Source organism: Carcharodon carcharias, chromosome 5 (genome assembly GCF_017639515.1).
Source record: "Carcharodon carcharias isolate sCarCar2 chromosome 5, sCarCar2.pri, whole genome shotgun sequence".
Taxonomy (NCBI): Eukaryota; Metazoa; Chordata; class Chondrichthyes; order Lamniformes; family Lamnidae; genus Carcharodon; species Carcharodon carcharias.
This window is the reverse complement of record NC_054471.1, coordinates 113,801,354-113,818,215: the sequence shown is the minus strand read 5'-3', so window position 1 is coordinate 113,818,215 and position 16,862 is coordinate 113,801,354. Positions and strand designations below refer to the sequence as shown.

Here is a 16,862-nt window from a genome sequence, read left to right as displayed (position 1 = left end):
GTGAAATAGAGGGAAGATTTTCCCTGTGATTTTACCACACCTAGCCCATTATGTGTTCCCCCACCACCCCTCCATAATGATTACACATAATTATGGTGTACAGTACTGCGTTTGGCAAGCAGCCACTTCAAGGATGCATATTAGTTTCTGGCAACAAATGGATGAGGGTGACAGTTATCTGTTTATATTGAATAATCGCAGTATTTCTCAGCATGGCAGCATGAAACAGATGTTAACCGGTGAGGTGAAAGCAACTATCTGCCAAATTGGTTGAAAGAAAATAAATAAAAGGAGATCAGTGGTTGCTGACATAGGTTGGCTCCTCCCTCTGTGTGTAACCCAGCCCCTCTCTTACTGTCACAGACTATTTTTGGCTGCCTTCCTATCTCACTTAGAACATGTACAATTAATAGAAGTCAGCAAAGAGAAGCTCTGCACTGTGAAGGAAAAAGAAACAGGAGGCACTTGTTGCTTTCTCTAAAGACCATTAATCGTGTACAGCAGCCTGGGACTTAAAACACCTGCCTTTGATGAAAGCTATTTGGACGGCTGGAATATATTGTTGATATTAAGCTTGACTAAATGGTTTTCAAATCTTGCTGGAACTGTCCTAGTGAGGGAATGTGTGAATGGTTTCTTGTGGATTATTGAAGCTCTGAGCTGAAGTACAGCAGGGATCAGAGGACCTAAACCCATTTTGACATGGCTGACTTGGTTCCTGTCAATGGATTAGACAAGGACCCTGAAATAGAACTGTTTGTTAAGGTAGGATGCTCTTTAAATTAGATCCTTCTACATGCGAGGCAATTGGGATTTTGTTTGGAGTTGCAAGTTTGCCCAAAGAATGAGAGTTTTAAAGATCCTATAAACTGATATCTCTATCTGCTGCACTGTCATATTTGTAGTTGCAACACACTGACACTTTTAATAAGCTTTTTATGATTGCCTATTTTGGTACAGTAAATGTTTAGTAATATTTGTACAACAGGTGTGTTCATTAAAATGTTCATTTGAGCTGCTCGCGAGTGAATACTAGGGAAAAGAAATGATGAGGTAAATAATCCTCAAAAACAAGAGTCCATTCCACACTCTGTGATAATGATAAACATGACAGCACAAAATGCATCTCTCCAAATGGAGGGAAAGTCCATGGACCATCTGTTGTTTTGTAAAAATTAACCTGTTATCCTGTTACTGCAAAATAAAATTGTCACATTTTCAGTGGATAAATAACAATAAATATTTTATTATATATATTTAATCAGTTTAATAGTTGGATTAGTTTGTAAGTAGCACTGCCTTATGTGTCCAGAAGCACGCTGAGCAGAAAGACCCAAAGTTTAGTCCCCAGTCTCAGCTGAGTTAGCTAGCCTCCAATTTAATTGAAACAGACCTTGGAGTCTTAGCAAATTTTGCCCAATATTAATTTACTGCAGAGTGGCAAAACTAAAATCAACTAGAATGTTAAACTATATAGCTAAGGTAGAATAAGAATCATCCTGGGACTGTATGACATTCAGATGCAACTTGAATACTGTGTCTGGTTTAGTCAAAGGAGGCATTTAAGCCCTTTGGAGAACAACCATGTGACTGACTGCTAGCATCATTGTTTTGAAGAAAAATTGTAGAAAGCTGAGCTGCAAAGCCTTGAAAGGAACCACATAAAATAACGAACAAGGAACCACATAAAATAACAAACAATAGAAAAAGTAAATCTGGAATATTACTTCAGACTAAATCATGATATTAGGACAAGGGGAAAAGGATTAAAATGCATGAAATGCAAATCCAGCACTGATGTCGGGAAGCTTTAATTCAAGCAAAGAATAGTGAACAGAGACGGGGCTTCTGGGCAGGGTAATGGAGGCATAATCCCTGGAATCAATGAAAGATCAGTCAGTAGCAGGCATCAAGGATCTGGACCCCAGTGCAATCAGCACCTTCAGAATAAGAGAGAAAAAATGCTTGAACAGGGAAAGAGGAATCAACCTGTTCCATTAAGGTAACAAAATCTCTTCATTAGTTTGACTAAACTGCATTTTTTTTGAGATAAACAGAACCTCATGTTCAAAGCTCCAACTTCAGATTGCATCGGAGATAATGTAACTCTGCATCTTTGCTTGAAACTTCGATGAGCAACAATTGAAAGAACTTCTAAAGCTATTTCATATCGGTGTACATTTTGGCTTAAATTCGCCATCCAAGTTGCACCAACTTGAATGAAGTATGTCAAGCCAGAGTGAGGCTGGAAAGTTAGCCAGAATCTGATGCATCCTCTGCGTTGTTTATAAATCCCTCCCTGCCGTCCTTCTGCTGAGTGCAAGGTCTAGACCATTGTATGCATTTAGTGCCAATTGAGACTTGCAATGATTTTTAAACTTATGTATGGGACCCCCTCAAATTGTTAACACCTCCAGTGATTCCCTGTCCTAAGTTCCAAATGATAGTGATGGCTACCAAAGGGAAAACATTAATTTAATTTCAGATAGTGTTTTTATTAATTGATTTTATCTATGAAACAACAAATGCAAAAATCTGAAGGCTTTAGGAATTCGCTACCAGCCCCTTTAAGATTCCATAGGTCTAAAAATACCAGTTGGTAAAGTTTGGTTTACTTTGCATTAACCATATCATGTGATTCATCATGGATGCACAATTCAGTGTTTAATTTTGCAAGTAAGTGGGTCCAGAGTGCATCCTGTTCATACATTTTTGTAAGTAAGTGTAAACCAGCCAGAATGTGAGATTCTGAAAGAACGTTAAACATTAATGAATGTGTGCAACTTGGCTCAGACTTTCAAATTTGCAAAAGTCCACCCTAAACACACAAGCCAGATTGTCACCAATGTTAAGAATTTAGCAGGACAGATTCTCCAGGTATTGCATCAGAAAAAAAGTTGAAAATCAGGCAGAGGGGATCACAGACCTGATTGTTCAAATTGATGGGCAGAAAATCAGGTGAGCCCAATGGAATCCTGCTGCCTCTGGAGCACAAGAGGAAGAAATGATGGTGGGGCTGTTTATTCAGGCGGTCTGAATGAAGGGAAGCTTTCTGATTGCCAGTTGTGCAGCTGTGCAACTTTCTGTGTCTGGCCACCATTGGTCATCAGCAACTTTACTGGTCCCACCCCAGGAAATTCAGCCAGGTCTCCCGCTCATGCCGAGTCTGTGCGAACCGACACGGCTTGATCCGGAAATATGGCCTTAACATTTGCCACCAGTGCTTCAGGCAATACGCTAAATATATTGGCTTCGTCAAGCTGGACTAAATTACAAAAGGAGCAAGACTGCATTCCCGTGCAGTTTGAAATGGAAATGCAGCATGTGCTGAACAACTTTCTACTGTCTTAACCTGGAAGAAGCAAACTTGTGGTGCTCCATTCTTGTAAGTAAAATTAAATTGTCCTTTTGAAAAAATACAACATAGATGCACATATTTAAACTCTGAAAAGGGCATGCATTTCACCTCGCCACGTTAGCCCCTCTAGTAACATCCATGCACTGCACAGATATGCATGCTTGAGATTTGCACAAAGTCGGAAAATCAGAGCTCGGGTTTCATCCACTTCATTTGCTGTGTTAGCAAGTCTGAGGGTAACGGAAAGCACATCATAGTTAACTTGAGTAGCCCCCCAAAAAAAAGGTTGCCTCACATCCTTTAAAAAGTACCTGGATAAGCACTTGGCATGTCATAACATTCAAGGCTATGGGCCAAGTGCAGGTAAATGGGATTAGGTAAGTAGGTCAGGTTTTTCCCACGTGTTGGTGCAGACTCGATTGGCCGAAGGGCCTCTTCTGCACTGTGATTCTGTGATTCTCTAGAGTTCTGAATCTGGATTGAACCATATTTGAAGCACATATGAGGGATTTGGCTGCAACACTAGTGCAGATAATGCACCTGAAAAATTGGGTGCTAGTCCTGAGGCCTACAACATGCACAAGGCACTTGGCATGCCTTAGTGTTAGTGATAGTGGAAAGGGGTCTGGGAATGTGCAGTTAAACTGTGCACTAATAGAACCTCAATGTCAGTAGAAATGAGAAAGCCTTTGTGTAATGTGGCTAGAACAACTGAATAGCAGTTCAGTTGCACAACAGTTAAATGGAATATGCATAGGAGGGGTGAGCCCCGCCCCCCTCACCTCCCATTCCAATAAGAAACAAGTCACATATCCTGCTCTCTTGCATGATGCCATGTACCTTGTGACCCCAACTCCCAATACTGATAAACTGGCTGTTGGTTCCAGACCATTTTGCCATTGTGTTCCCAATGGACCATGAGACATGCCCAGACCCAAACAATTTTGTGCTTTTTCTAGCATAGCCAGCTTATATGCATGTAATGGTGGTATGGCATGTTATGGCCATATTATCGGCCTCTCTGCTGGGAGGACCACTGCCACTCTTGGGACTGTATCTCAATAGACAATGCCACTTTTAGGAGTGGAGAATCTTAGTAGATTGCACTTAGCAATTAGTTCTCAAATTAACATATAAAAATTCTATCTAACATTTAAAAGGAAAACCAATCTACTTCCTGGGTCTTGTGTAGAATTTGACCGATGTTTTTATGAAGAAGTTGCTGCAGTTGATGTTGTCCACTAGCAGCTGTACATAAATATAGTTTATTTGAAAGCTATAAATAACCCTTGCAATTAAGCTAAGGTCATTGGTTGATTATGACTTCTTCTTGTCATTAGTGAGTCATGGGTGATCTGAGTGCTGTGAGCAGAGAGACTAGGGCCTTAATATTTTCTCACCTGAAAGAAAGATGTTTCCCTTGATAACTATTGAAGCCCCAGTATTCTAAAGCTCTATTTGCATTATGCTAAGATAGTCTTCGACTCAAAATGGTGCTGTGGGTTCTGGTACTTTTCAGTCACGCACTTGCTATCTGGTGCAAAAAATGTGCTCGTGCATGCAGTTCTAATGAACTAATAATATTTCCCATTGTGACTTATACAAGCATAAAACTTAATTGTCAATATTGTTCCTTCTTTAGATTAAGTTATTTGATCCTGGCTGTGCAAAGTCAAGCATTTGCTTTCCACATTTTGTTTCTAAAATAAACCTGAAAATAATTCACAGCAAAACACAACTACAATGTTACAAGTGAGACCATGTTAAAATCTGGCAACATGCTCCTCCTGTACTGTGAGGGTTTGTACTGTAGCAATCCTCCATTGGTATATAGCTATCGGTGACAACAGTGCTGCAAGGGTGAATAACACTCCAGCTCGGTAACCCGAAACACCAATGAATGTTTGGATCAAATGCCAACAGAGGAGGAAAAACTCGTTGGAGCAGCTTCAATTCTGAATTTTGATTGGCAAATTGAACTCCATATGATGAGTGAAACTGAGTTGTTTTCTGTGCATCCTAAATTTTTATGAAACAGCTTTTCCTTCTTGCAGGTCCTCCTATGTTGGTAGAGTTTAGAGATAGTTAGAGGCCTAATAGCTAGATACAGTACTCGGCTGACACCCGATAGCAGGGAGCTTTCCAGAACAAGGATCAGTTGACATTCAGTCCTAAAATAAACCAGTAGCACTATTCACTGGTGCCATGAGATGAACTGAATGTATCAGTTACTGTAGTTTTTCAGTAATGTTTCTACAAACAACTTGGTAAATGTGACCAATAGAGTAAGCTGGAAAAACTGGAAATTAAAAAAACATAAGTTCTGTGTGTTCTGCACCTTCTGATTGAGTGAACACAAAACTACATCACAATTCGACTTTGCTGTGGTTTTAAATAAAATGTTGGAATATTTTTGATTGCTCTGAGAAAAGTATGAATATAATATTCATTCAGACTCACATCAAAACATCTTAAGACATGATAGTGTAACAGCCAGTCACTTCCGGTGTCAGCAGTAGTGTTCTCTGCTATGGGAAGAGTCATCCTGGTGATTTGAAAGTTTTGGTTTCAAAAGTGCAGAGACAAAAAATCAAGATAGTGGAAGTTAAATGTGAGACTGTATGCTAACGAGGAATCCTACTGAGAAGATCTGCTCTTCAATGTGACAATTCAGTCAAGGCTTCAGAATATTCCTTTTATAATGAAGATTGCTTTTGTAATGGGAAGTGTATGGATTAGCACATTAGGTATCTATAACTTGAATCAAATGCAACAAAAGGTGTGCACAGGGATTAGAATTGTGCTGCGATCATTCCAGCACTGCTATCCACAGCTCACTCATTTACCTCCCAGCAAACACAGTGAATTTTAAAACTTCTACTTGAGTTATCACTGTTTGAATGTGTCTTGTTATATCACAGCTTGCTGTTTGAAACTACATCATCACTTTCTGTTCATATTTACTTTAAGTTTTTTTGGTGTAATGTATTCCATGAAGATGGTTGGCTTGATGAGTTGATACTAACTGATTCTACAGAATCTATGAGTGGAATCTTGTTGAGATATCAGGGGTCCCGCCTGCTGGTTGAGAGCCGGTGAGACACCCATGCTGCCTCTTTTCAGGAAGGCCCACTGAACCACAAGCCAATCAGGCAGTGGCGAGGCCAATGACGGGCCTTCCCCTGGAAGCAAGACCCCTGGGGCGGAAGTCCTGCCTACCTAGATTGGCCGGCAGCTCTTGTGCTCAGCAGCACCATTGTGGAGGAAGTGGCTGCTGCTGGAAAGGCAGGCACCCGAGTCCCAGGATCATGGAGCAACTCAAGCCACAGGTAAGTAATGTGGGGGTGGGTTATGGGGTAGGGGTCATGGGGTGAGGGGTGAAAGGGGTTCGGCAGCAAGGGTAAGGGTTGGATCTCCAACACCATCCCAATGTCAAGTTGAGGCCACACAGTAAGAGCTCTCCTGCACTTGGCATGGCAAGAGGCCTGCCTGCAGCTGGATTAATACCTTATGGGACTCTTATGTTCAATCTGCACAATTAACTTTAATTTACTCTCAACAAATAAAAATGAATGAATTTGTACTCTCAGTAAGTAGCCTGGCTTGGTACATACATTGAAAACTTAGATATGGTAACTAGGAGAGCATCAGAATAGTTGAATCAAGGATGACCAAAGGCATATGAACAGTGATGGACAGGACCTTGGGTCCTTCCCGTCTGTTCCATGCAATTATGCTGACCTGTGCATCACAAACTATCTATCCTCCATGCCCATTTGGAACCACCTGAGAGACACTAAAAACCAGGCCAATTTGGGGGGAAACATATCTGGAAAATTCCACTCTGACTACCTTAGGTGGTTAAAACTAGTCCAGGAGATCAATTTGGCCTGATAATTCTATGCAGTACTTGTCCCTTTTTTGTAATTTATTAGTTCGGAGGATGCGGATGTTGCTGGAAAGACCAGCATTTATTATATCAAACCCTAGTTGCTCACCATGCTGGTGGTGAGCCCCTGCATTGAACCAATGTAGTCCATGTGTTGTAAAAGAGGAAGCTCCAGGGTTTTGACCTAGCAAAAGTGAAGATGTAGTGATATATTTCCAATGTCAGGATGGTGTGTGACTTGGAGAGGAGTTTGCTCCGTTGGTGTTCCTACATGCCTAGTGTCTTTGATGTTCTAGAGGTCATGGTTTGGGAAGCGCTGCCAAAGTGGCTGCAGTGTATCTTATACGTGCCATGGTGCGCCAGTGGTAGAGGGAGTGCATGTTGAAGATGGTGCATGGGGTCCCAATCATACAGGCTGCTTTGTCCTGGATGGTGTCAGGCTTCTTGATTGCAGTTGCAGCTGCACTCATCCAGGCAAATGGAGATTATTATATCACACTCCTGACATTAGCTTGTAGATGGTGAACCGCTTTGGTGAGTCACGGGGTAAATCGCTGACCATAAAGTATCCAGCCTCTTATCTCACCTTTTGAACAAAGTGGTCTCAAGAAAGGCATGAATAAGGATTTAAGTGCAAATGGTTGGGGTGGGGGAAGACATGGGTAAGTATAAAAATTTAAATAAGATCATCTTTGTGATGGAGATAAGGAGTCAGGAGCTCTCCTTGTGGTCAAATAGAGCACCAAGATTGCAAACAGTGATAAGGGAGCAGAGTTTGTGGGAGCCAAAAGCTGTTTGTTTTTTGGTCTTGCCATTGTTCAGTTGGAGAAAATTGTAGCTGATGGGGGATTGACTGTTAAAAAGCAATCAGAGTACAGAGGTAGTGGAGGAGTTGAGAGAGGAGGTAGAGTGATAGGGTTAGCTTCCACATGTACAGCACCACGCCTTCCATTGATGATACCTGGGGGGGGAGAGAGGGAGGATGAAGAAACAGGGCCACAGATGAATCCATGTAGGCTATGTAAGGTGATTGTACAAGAGGAGAAGCCTTTGGTATTGTTGTGGTGTCTTTGATGAACGGACCACAGGAGACTCAGGTACAGGTTACGATCATTTATTTGAGCAATTGCAAGGAGGGCACCATCTCAATGCAGCTTCAGACAGTACTCTGCTAAACTATAAGTGTTCATCATATTTATATATTATTGGTCACGTACAAGAACAGTTCCCAGATTTCGATCTTGTCAACATATAGATTTACATTAAACAGACAAGTCTCTGGTACAAAGGTACATGCATCATCTGGTCCCACCTATACCCAGGCAGAGATCAGCCTTCCTATCTAATCTGGGACCATCTGTTCTTCCCCTATCCGTTGAAGAGCACACTCAATCTATGTTATTGTCATTCTCTGACTCCAGTCTAGCTCCTCTATCATATTTACATTCTTCTTCGTCCAATATGGCCTTGCTGATGCTCGCAAGCCCTGAGAATGTGCAAGGTTCAGCATTCTCTCTGTCCCAGACTGAAACTTAAATGTTAACTACTTAGCAATTGTGGTTTTGTATGCTGGGATATTTTAAGTCAAGTCCCTTAACCATTACTGTATTCCTTTATTTCCCCCTAACAGTATAGATGCTCTGGCTATGATCTGGCTATGGGCAAGAGTGAAACCAAGTAAGAGCAGTGCAGTTGAGCTGGGTAACAGAGAAGGATAATATAGCTGATCATATTTAGGGCAAGAAATTTATTTGCTAGGGTCACGATTGATGGTATGCCAGTGCCTGTCAGATCGAGGTGGGTAAGACAATAAATTGATCTACCCGCCTCATCGGCATGATTTCAGGGTAAGATCCTGTGCTGGTTTCCTCTTCTCAGCACTATTGGTGAGCTCTGCACACAGCGGGAGGCACCAGCAGCTTGATTTGCTGATCATGTGGTACAGGCAGCCTGCTTTTATTTTAAAAGACAGACTGTTTCTTAAAGGAATGATGGAAAGAAAGATCGCCAAGTGGAAATTCTTGGAAAATGAATGGTGGGGCGCACAGAGATCCAGCCTGGTGGATGTGGCACTGGAGGCATTAGTGGTACAGGTTGACAAGAGGGGAGACACCATTGTTCCAGCAGGGAGCAAGGAGATCCTCGAGGACCACCCTCAGAAGGGAGTGAGAGCAGCTGGCTAGGAAGGTCAACTTCTGGTAGCTGGGAACTGAGGGGCTGGCAGCAGTGCCACAAGGGATCTAAAGAACTCATACAGGTGTCCAAGGTCAATGGATGCATCTCACACAACAGTTTCTCCCCTCCACACTCCTGACCTCTCGTGCTGCTCAAATCAATTCACCCCCATCATGCGCTAGCAGCATCCCCTGACACTTGGGACTTGAGCCTAATATCCAGATACTCCCCCTCACCCTCATGCGCTTACCAATGCTGCCAACTTCACAGCCACCTTATGCTGTCTCCACATATTCCGCGCCCCCCCCCCCCCCCCACTACTCAGGTATGACAGGCACATCACCGAAGCACAATGCAACATACCCACTGACTTCCTGCCCAGACCCTTGCAAAACAATAGACAAAATAGAAGGGAGCAGAGCAGAACCAGCAGGGGGCAAGGATGCCTGCATCTCCTGGGGCCTACAGAGGAGGTGGCTCTCACCATTATGGCGCCAACAACGATGGGGCCTGTAACATCCAGAGTCACTGAGAGCATTGAGGATGACAGAATGTTCTTGCCTTATGTCTTCTCAGCTCCCACCTCACCCTCATCCTGCTGTCTGACGCGATGAAGAGCATGTAGGTGGTGTGACCATACTTTTCACCCCTTGCCCCCTCTCCCCAACTTCTCTCACACAACCTTCCTGTGCTGATTTCCTGCTTTCAGACACTCAAGAATTGCTGGCTACCCAGCCACAGCAGCTCCAGGAGAAATGGAGAGAGCAACAGTGCAGCACTGATGAAGAGGCTCATTACTTGATTTGACACTTGGAGCCACCGGCCAAATAATCACACTGCACATACCTTGAGGTTAGTATTGAATTGGGATCAGAGAGTATTGAGTCACCCAGGCCTGATTGGGCTGCATCAAGCATGTTTCAAAAGAACAGTCCTGCGGATGCTGGAAATCTGACATAAAAACAAGAAACGCTGAAAAGGCTGTTGTCAGGCAGCACCTGTGGAAGGAGGTACAGAGTTAATGTTTCAGGTCTGTAATCTCTCATCAGTAAAGGATATTTTGTTTGCCAGTTCCCTGGAGATGAGGCCATAGAGGAGGTTCTACTGCAGAGGACTTTGATGGGGCGACGTATAGGAGACTGCTGATAGGTATGTACATCGAGATACTGGGTGCTTGGGCTGTCCTGCTAGACAGTCTCCTGTCACTATCAAGAAGCATGAAGTAGTCTAGCACCATGTTTACAGAGGGCATCATGCAGATCTTGCCCTCGCTACAACTAATGCTTGATCTCTCTGTAGTGCTGTATAGCAGAGACACTGTCATTGCTGTTGATTAATTGATGCAACATACCTGTTACAGCCTTTATGCGGACAGGCTACCTACTCCTCTGCCATCCCTATGAGAATGCAATAACAAATGCACCAAAACACTCCTGAGCACTTTCAGACACTTTTTCCAGTGGAAGAATTGCCTCAAGTTTTACTTACTGTCATCAGGGTGCCTGGCCAATGCTTGCATTTAGATGGTGCTTTTCATGACCACCAGATGTCTCAATGCTTTACAGCCAGTGAAGTACTTTTTGAAGTGTAGTTACTGTTGTAATGTAGGCAACTAGGCAGCCAGTATGCACATAGCAAACTCCTACAAACAGCAATGTGATAGTGACCAGATATCTGTTCTATTGATGATAATTGAGGGATATATATGGGTCGGGACATTGGGTATAACTCCCCTTTGAAATAGTGCCAAACAGGCAGATGTAGCCTTGGCTTAACACCTCATCTGAAAGACAACACTTCCAACAAGTGCAGCGCTCCCTCAGTACTGCAGTCAAGTGTCAGCCTTAATTTTTGCACTCAATCCCTGGAGTGGGACTTGGACCCAGAACCGTGTGGCTCAGAGGAGAGAGTGCTAACAACTGAGCCACAGCTGACACTCCAAGTAACACGAATGCACAGCCCATCCTGCTGTTCATATTTGTTCGTTCAAGTGTGGACAACACAGGTGTTACCTGGACCTGTTTGTCCAACTTTGTTATCCTGGTGACTCATCAGCTGATCGGGTTCTATGACATCAAAATAGCTCTGTTTCCACGTGCTTGTGCGCATGCAGGCCATCCAGCCATGTGCATCATATCGAGACCGACTGCTGCACAGGCAGCGGTCCACTGTGTTATCTGCCCCCAGGGATTCGGGTTAAGTCTGCCACTGAAAGCAAATGAATTTCTCACCCTTTAGTTCTGCAGTGAGATCAGAGGGAGATAATACAGCTTGGTCAAGTCATGGAGTGACGAAATCATAAGAACCTCTGTATTTGGTGAATACTTAAAAATTGTTAATTTCTTCCAGCCTGTGGTCCAAAGCCCAGTTGTTGCTGAGTTAACTTGATGCATCCAAAGTATATGAAGGACTATGATTGGCAGCTGTATTTATTCAGTGACACCTGTTGAAAATGCACATTTGTGGAAGCCAGATGAAGGCAGGATTCACTTGTCTGTGATTTCTTCCACAGCCAAATACCCTGCAGGCATTATTGTGAGAACTGATACCTGGATACAAGGCTTTTAGCCAAATTACTGTAGGAATCATGGTGTCCATGGAATTGTACCTGGCTTGGTAATTCATATCTTCAAGAGGGAAGGGGAATAGCATTTAATAAATCGCAGTGCAGAAGGGGCTGTGGGTTTGAAAGTAGGTGGGAGGTTAAAAGCTGCAGGAATGCAAGCACATCAAAAACTTGCTCCAATCCGTCAATGTCCATGTGTAATTCAAGTATATTAGAGTGGTTTTGTGTAAACCTCTCAGGAGCGACGGGTTGCTCATTAACATATACAAATCACTCAACTGGAGCAAAATTTCAACATCCTTTCACACAGTATTCCATAATATTTACATTAGAGAAATGGGCCTTTTGGCCCAACAGGTGTATGTCTGTGTTTATGCTCTGCATCAGCCTCCTCTCACTCTATTCATCTAACTCCACCAAAATATCCTATTCTTTTTACGCTCGTGTGTTTATCTAGCTTCCCCTTAAATGCATCTGAGCAGTGAGTTCCACACCATAACCACTCTCTTTTCAATTTAATGTCACATCCATAAGATTTCCTGGGCTTCCTGAAATGCACCTGTGAAAACAAAACGAGAATGCAACAGCAGCTGAAAGGACTGATCAAAACCAGTGGAAAATTTTCAGTTTTCACTACGACTTTCTTACCTACTAATCAGAAAGGGTTTGTTTTTATTACTTTTGTTGAGAATCTATATTCTATACTTTGGAGGTTTTCTGAATCACATCAGGATGGTGATGCCTTGGCTGGATTAGATTGGACCTTGAGTAAGGGCAGCACTAGGATCAACAGCAGCCTGCTGTTCAGAGACCTTTTATTCACAGAGCGGAGCAGCTTGCATGAGGCACGACTTGCAATGTAGTGTGTACAGGCAGAGGCTGAATTTCCTAGGCATATCAGAACAGCAGTGCTTTGGAAGGTTCAGCTTGCCACATCAGATGGTGGCAAATATCTGCAGCCTCCAAGAAGAAGATCTGCTTCCTGATGGCCATGCATCATGCATTTCCAGCAACGGTCAAAGTGGTCACTGCCCGCAACACCAACATCTGCCTGACAAAGTGTAAAATTGCCCAGGTTTATCCTGTCAACAAAAAACAGGACAAATTCAATCTGGCTAATTACTGCCCTTCAATCTACTCTCAATCATCAGAAAAGTGATGGAAGGGGTGCTCGATAGTGCAGTCATGTGGCACTTACTTGGCAATAATCTGCATAACTTGGGTTTCCCAGGACAACTTGGCTTCAGACTTGATTACAACTTTGGTCCAAACATGGAAAAGAACTGAATTTCAGAGATGATATGAGATGAGAGTTGACACTAAGGCAGCATTTGACAAGCGCAGAATCGAGCAGAAATAGTAAAATTGAAGTTAATAGAATCGAGGGGAAATCTCTCCACTGTTTGGAGTCATTCCTAGCATGAAGGAATATGGTTGTGGTTGTTGGAGGCCAATCATCATGGGGTGAATTTTATGGTCCCCTCCCTGTGTTTCAAGGTGGTGGGAATTCATAAAGTAAAACGTGACCTCCCTAGCCACCTCTGAACTGTTTCCCATATTATGGTAGGTGGGTAAAACGTCAAGCAGCCTGCCCACCCTTAGGCATATTGAGGCCCTCCAGTGGCTAATTAATGGCCTCTTAAAAGCCTCATTCTGACCTCCTCCAGTATAATATGTGCGGCAGGGAAAGGCAGAAGCAAGATGGGCAGCCAGGCAGCTTTTACTACACGGGCTGCTAGCAGGCAGGAAGGGGAAGTACCTTCTTTTCAGGATGGTCCCTGTGCCCATTGGAGGCAACACTCTCTCCAAGATCTTTCCACCCCTTTTATCATACCCCCTCCCCCCCCACGCAGATCTCTAAAACCTAACACCACTTCCACCCGCCAACCCTCCTCACCCCCTCGCTAGGGTATGTCAGGCAGGCCCAATCAAAATCCTCGACTTGCTTGAAGTCTGGCACCATCACTTCTTCATCTTTGTTGACTGCCTGTAGTCCAAGCATTGGCCACTACTCGATTCTGGCACTGCTGGGACCACTGCCAGCAGCTCTTCAGGTGGGACTTCCTCCCAGATGGGTGCAGAAGTGCTACTTTGAATCAATTAAGGCTGCCCCATTGTATAGTTGCTGCAAGGCCGCCGGATTTCTGGTTGGTGTGGTGCCGATGGTATTTTTGGTTGGGAGGTGTGGATAATCCAACCCGCTATGAAATCCACCCCATATCTCCAGGATTTTGATGCAGAAGTTCCTTAGGATAATGTCCCAACACAACTATCTTTAGCTATTTCATCAATAGCCTTTCCTCAAGCATAAGGTGAGAAGTGGTTAGGTTCACTGATGATCGCACAATTCCATTTGTGACTCCTTAAGTAATCAATCTGCCCATGCCTGCATGTAACAAAGTTTGGACAACATTCAGGCTTGGGATAATAAGTAACAAGTAACACTCAAATCATGCAAGTGCCAGGCAATGACCATCTCCAACAAGATAAAGTCTTACCACCTTCCCTTGAGACTCCGTGCATTACAATTGCTGAATCTCCCATCATCAATGTCCTGGGACTACCATCCTTGAGAAAATTAACTGGACCAGCCACACGTGCACAAACACTGGCTGCAAGAGCAGGTCAGAGGTTGCAATTCACCAAATGATTCCACAAAGCCTGCCCCTACAGGTACAAGCCAAAGGTGGAATACTTTGCACATTTCTGGATGAGTGCAGCTCCAACAATGCTCAAGAAGCTTGGCACCATCCAAGTCAAACATAGAAACTTAGAAAGTAGGAGCAGTAGTAGGCCATTCAGCCCTTTAAGCCTGCTCCGCTATTCGGTATGATCATGGCTGATCCTCTATCTCAATGCCATACTCTTGCTTCCTTCTCATACCCCTTGACGTCTTTAGAGTCCAGAAATCTATCTATTTCCTTCTTAAATATATTCAGTGACTTGGCTTTCACAGCCCTCTGTGGTAGAGAATTCCACAGGTTCACCACCCTCTGAGTGAAGAAGTTTCTCCTCATCTCAGTCCTAAATTGCCTACCCCATGCCCTGAGACTGTGACCCCCTTGTTCTAGAACCACCAGCCAGAGGAAACATCATCCCTGCATCCAGTCTGTCCAGCCCTGTCAAAATTTAACACATTTTAATCAGTCTGGTGAACCTTCACTGCACTCTCTCTGTGGCAAGAATATCCTTTCTTAGGTAACGAGACCAAAACTGCACACAATACTCCAGGTGCAACCTAACCAAGGCCATATACAGCTGGTGTAAAACATCCTTGCTCCTGTACTCAAATCCTCTTGCAATGAAGGCCACCATATCATTTACCTTCCTAACTGCTTACTGCACCTGCATGCTTGCCTTCAGTGATTGGTGAACAAGGACACCCATGTCCCTTAGTACATCAATATTTCCCAATCATCATTTAAATAATACCCTGCCATTCTGTTTTTCCTACTGAAGTGGATAACTTCACACTGATCCAAGTTATACTGTATCTGCCATGTATTTGTCCACTCACTCAATCTGTCTAAACCACCTTGAAGCCTCTTAACACCTTCCTCATCACTTACATTTCCACCAAGCTTTGTGTCATCACAAACTTGGGAATATTACATTTGGTTCCCTCATCAAAATCATTGATATATATTGTGAATAGCTGGGGCTCAAGCACTGATCCCTGTGGTACCCCACTACTAATTGGCTGCCATTGCGAAAAAGACCCGTTTATTGCTACTCCATTCCCTGTCTGCTAACCAATTCTCAGTCCATGCCAATATATTACCCTGATCCCATGTGCTTTAATTTTGCATACTAAGCTCTTATATGGGACTTTATCAAAAGCTTTCTGAAAATCCAAATACACCACATCTGCTGGTTTTTCCTTATCTATCCTGCTAGTTGCATGCTCAAAAATCTCCTGTAATTTTGTCAAACATGACTTCCCTTTCATAAATCCATGTTGACTTTGTTTAACCCCATTGATATTTTCAAAGCAGCACACTCAACTGGCAGTCCATTCACCTTTTTAAACATTCACTCCCTCCACCACTGGTGGTCTGTGGCTGCAGTATGTATCATTCTCAAGATCCAGCAACTCACCAAGTCTTTTTCAACAGCACTTGCAAACTCAAGACTTCTCTCACCTAGAAGGATAAGGGCAGGAGGCACTTGGGAATACCACATGCAAGTTCTCCACTAAAACATACACTATCCTGCCTCTGAAATATTTTGTCATTTCTTCATCATTGCAGGGTCACAATTCTTAGGATTTTCTACCTAACAGCACTGTGGGTGCACTTTCACTACACAGACAGCAGCAGTTTGAGTAGGTGGCTCACCACCACCTTCTCCAGGGCAATTAGAGATTGGCCTTCCTATTGATGCCCACATTCCATGAATCAATATAGAAAATGTCTGCTGCTGCATGTAATGGCCTCTTCCCTGTTACTCCAATTATTGCAAACCTCCTTTCTCTAATTTTGGCCAGCGTCACTACCACAGGGGCTCAGGTGTCTCTGGGCCTTGAGGCCCAACGGCACGTTGCAAGTAGGAAGAGCTTGGCTGACATTTGTAGTTTATTGTTCTGTTAATTTTTGCATCATTTTTATGCATGTGATTCGCAACAAAAGAAGGAAGAAGTGAAAATTATGGCTCCCATCAACTCCATCGTTTTTCAAAAACGGGATTACAAAATCAGTAAATTAATAAAATGACTTTATTGGAAAAGCTGGATAAGGTAATGCGTTGCTCGAGAGAAGAGGGAATAGAGTTATCAGCTGACTTTCTTTAAAGAGTTGCTGGCCTAGAAATTTAAACACTACCAATTTTAGCAAAAATCCCAGCATGTGAATATATCTGTTCAAAGTGCACATGAT

General features: G+C 43.2%; 2 protein-coding genes across 2 annotated transcripts in view; both read left to right on the top strand.

Annotated features, from left to right (window-relative positions):
- The first annotated feature begins 428 nt into the window (after positions 1 to 428).
- The window catches only part of LOC121277993 (chloride intracellular channel protein 5-like), a 69,953-nt gene continuing 53,519 nt past the window's right edge, over positions 429 to 16,862 (top strand). The window contains exon 1 of the mRNA XM_041187962.1: positions 429 to 765. Coding sequence (XP_041043896.1) covers positions 703 to 765 — 63 coding nt within the window. The 5' untranslated portion in view covers positions 429 to 702. The remainder of the gene's footprint in view (positions 766 to 16,862) is intronic.
- On the top strand, positions 2,943 to 3,269 carry LOC121278067 (40S ribosomal protein S29-like). The gene is made up of 2 exons (XM_041188121.1): positions 2,943 to 2,958; positions 3,064 to 3,269. Exons 1-2 carry the CDS (start codon positions 2,943 to 2,945, stop codon positions 3,267 to 3,269), a joined length of 222 nt encoding a protein of 73 aa, XP_041044055.1.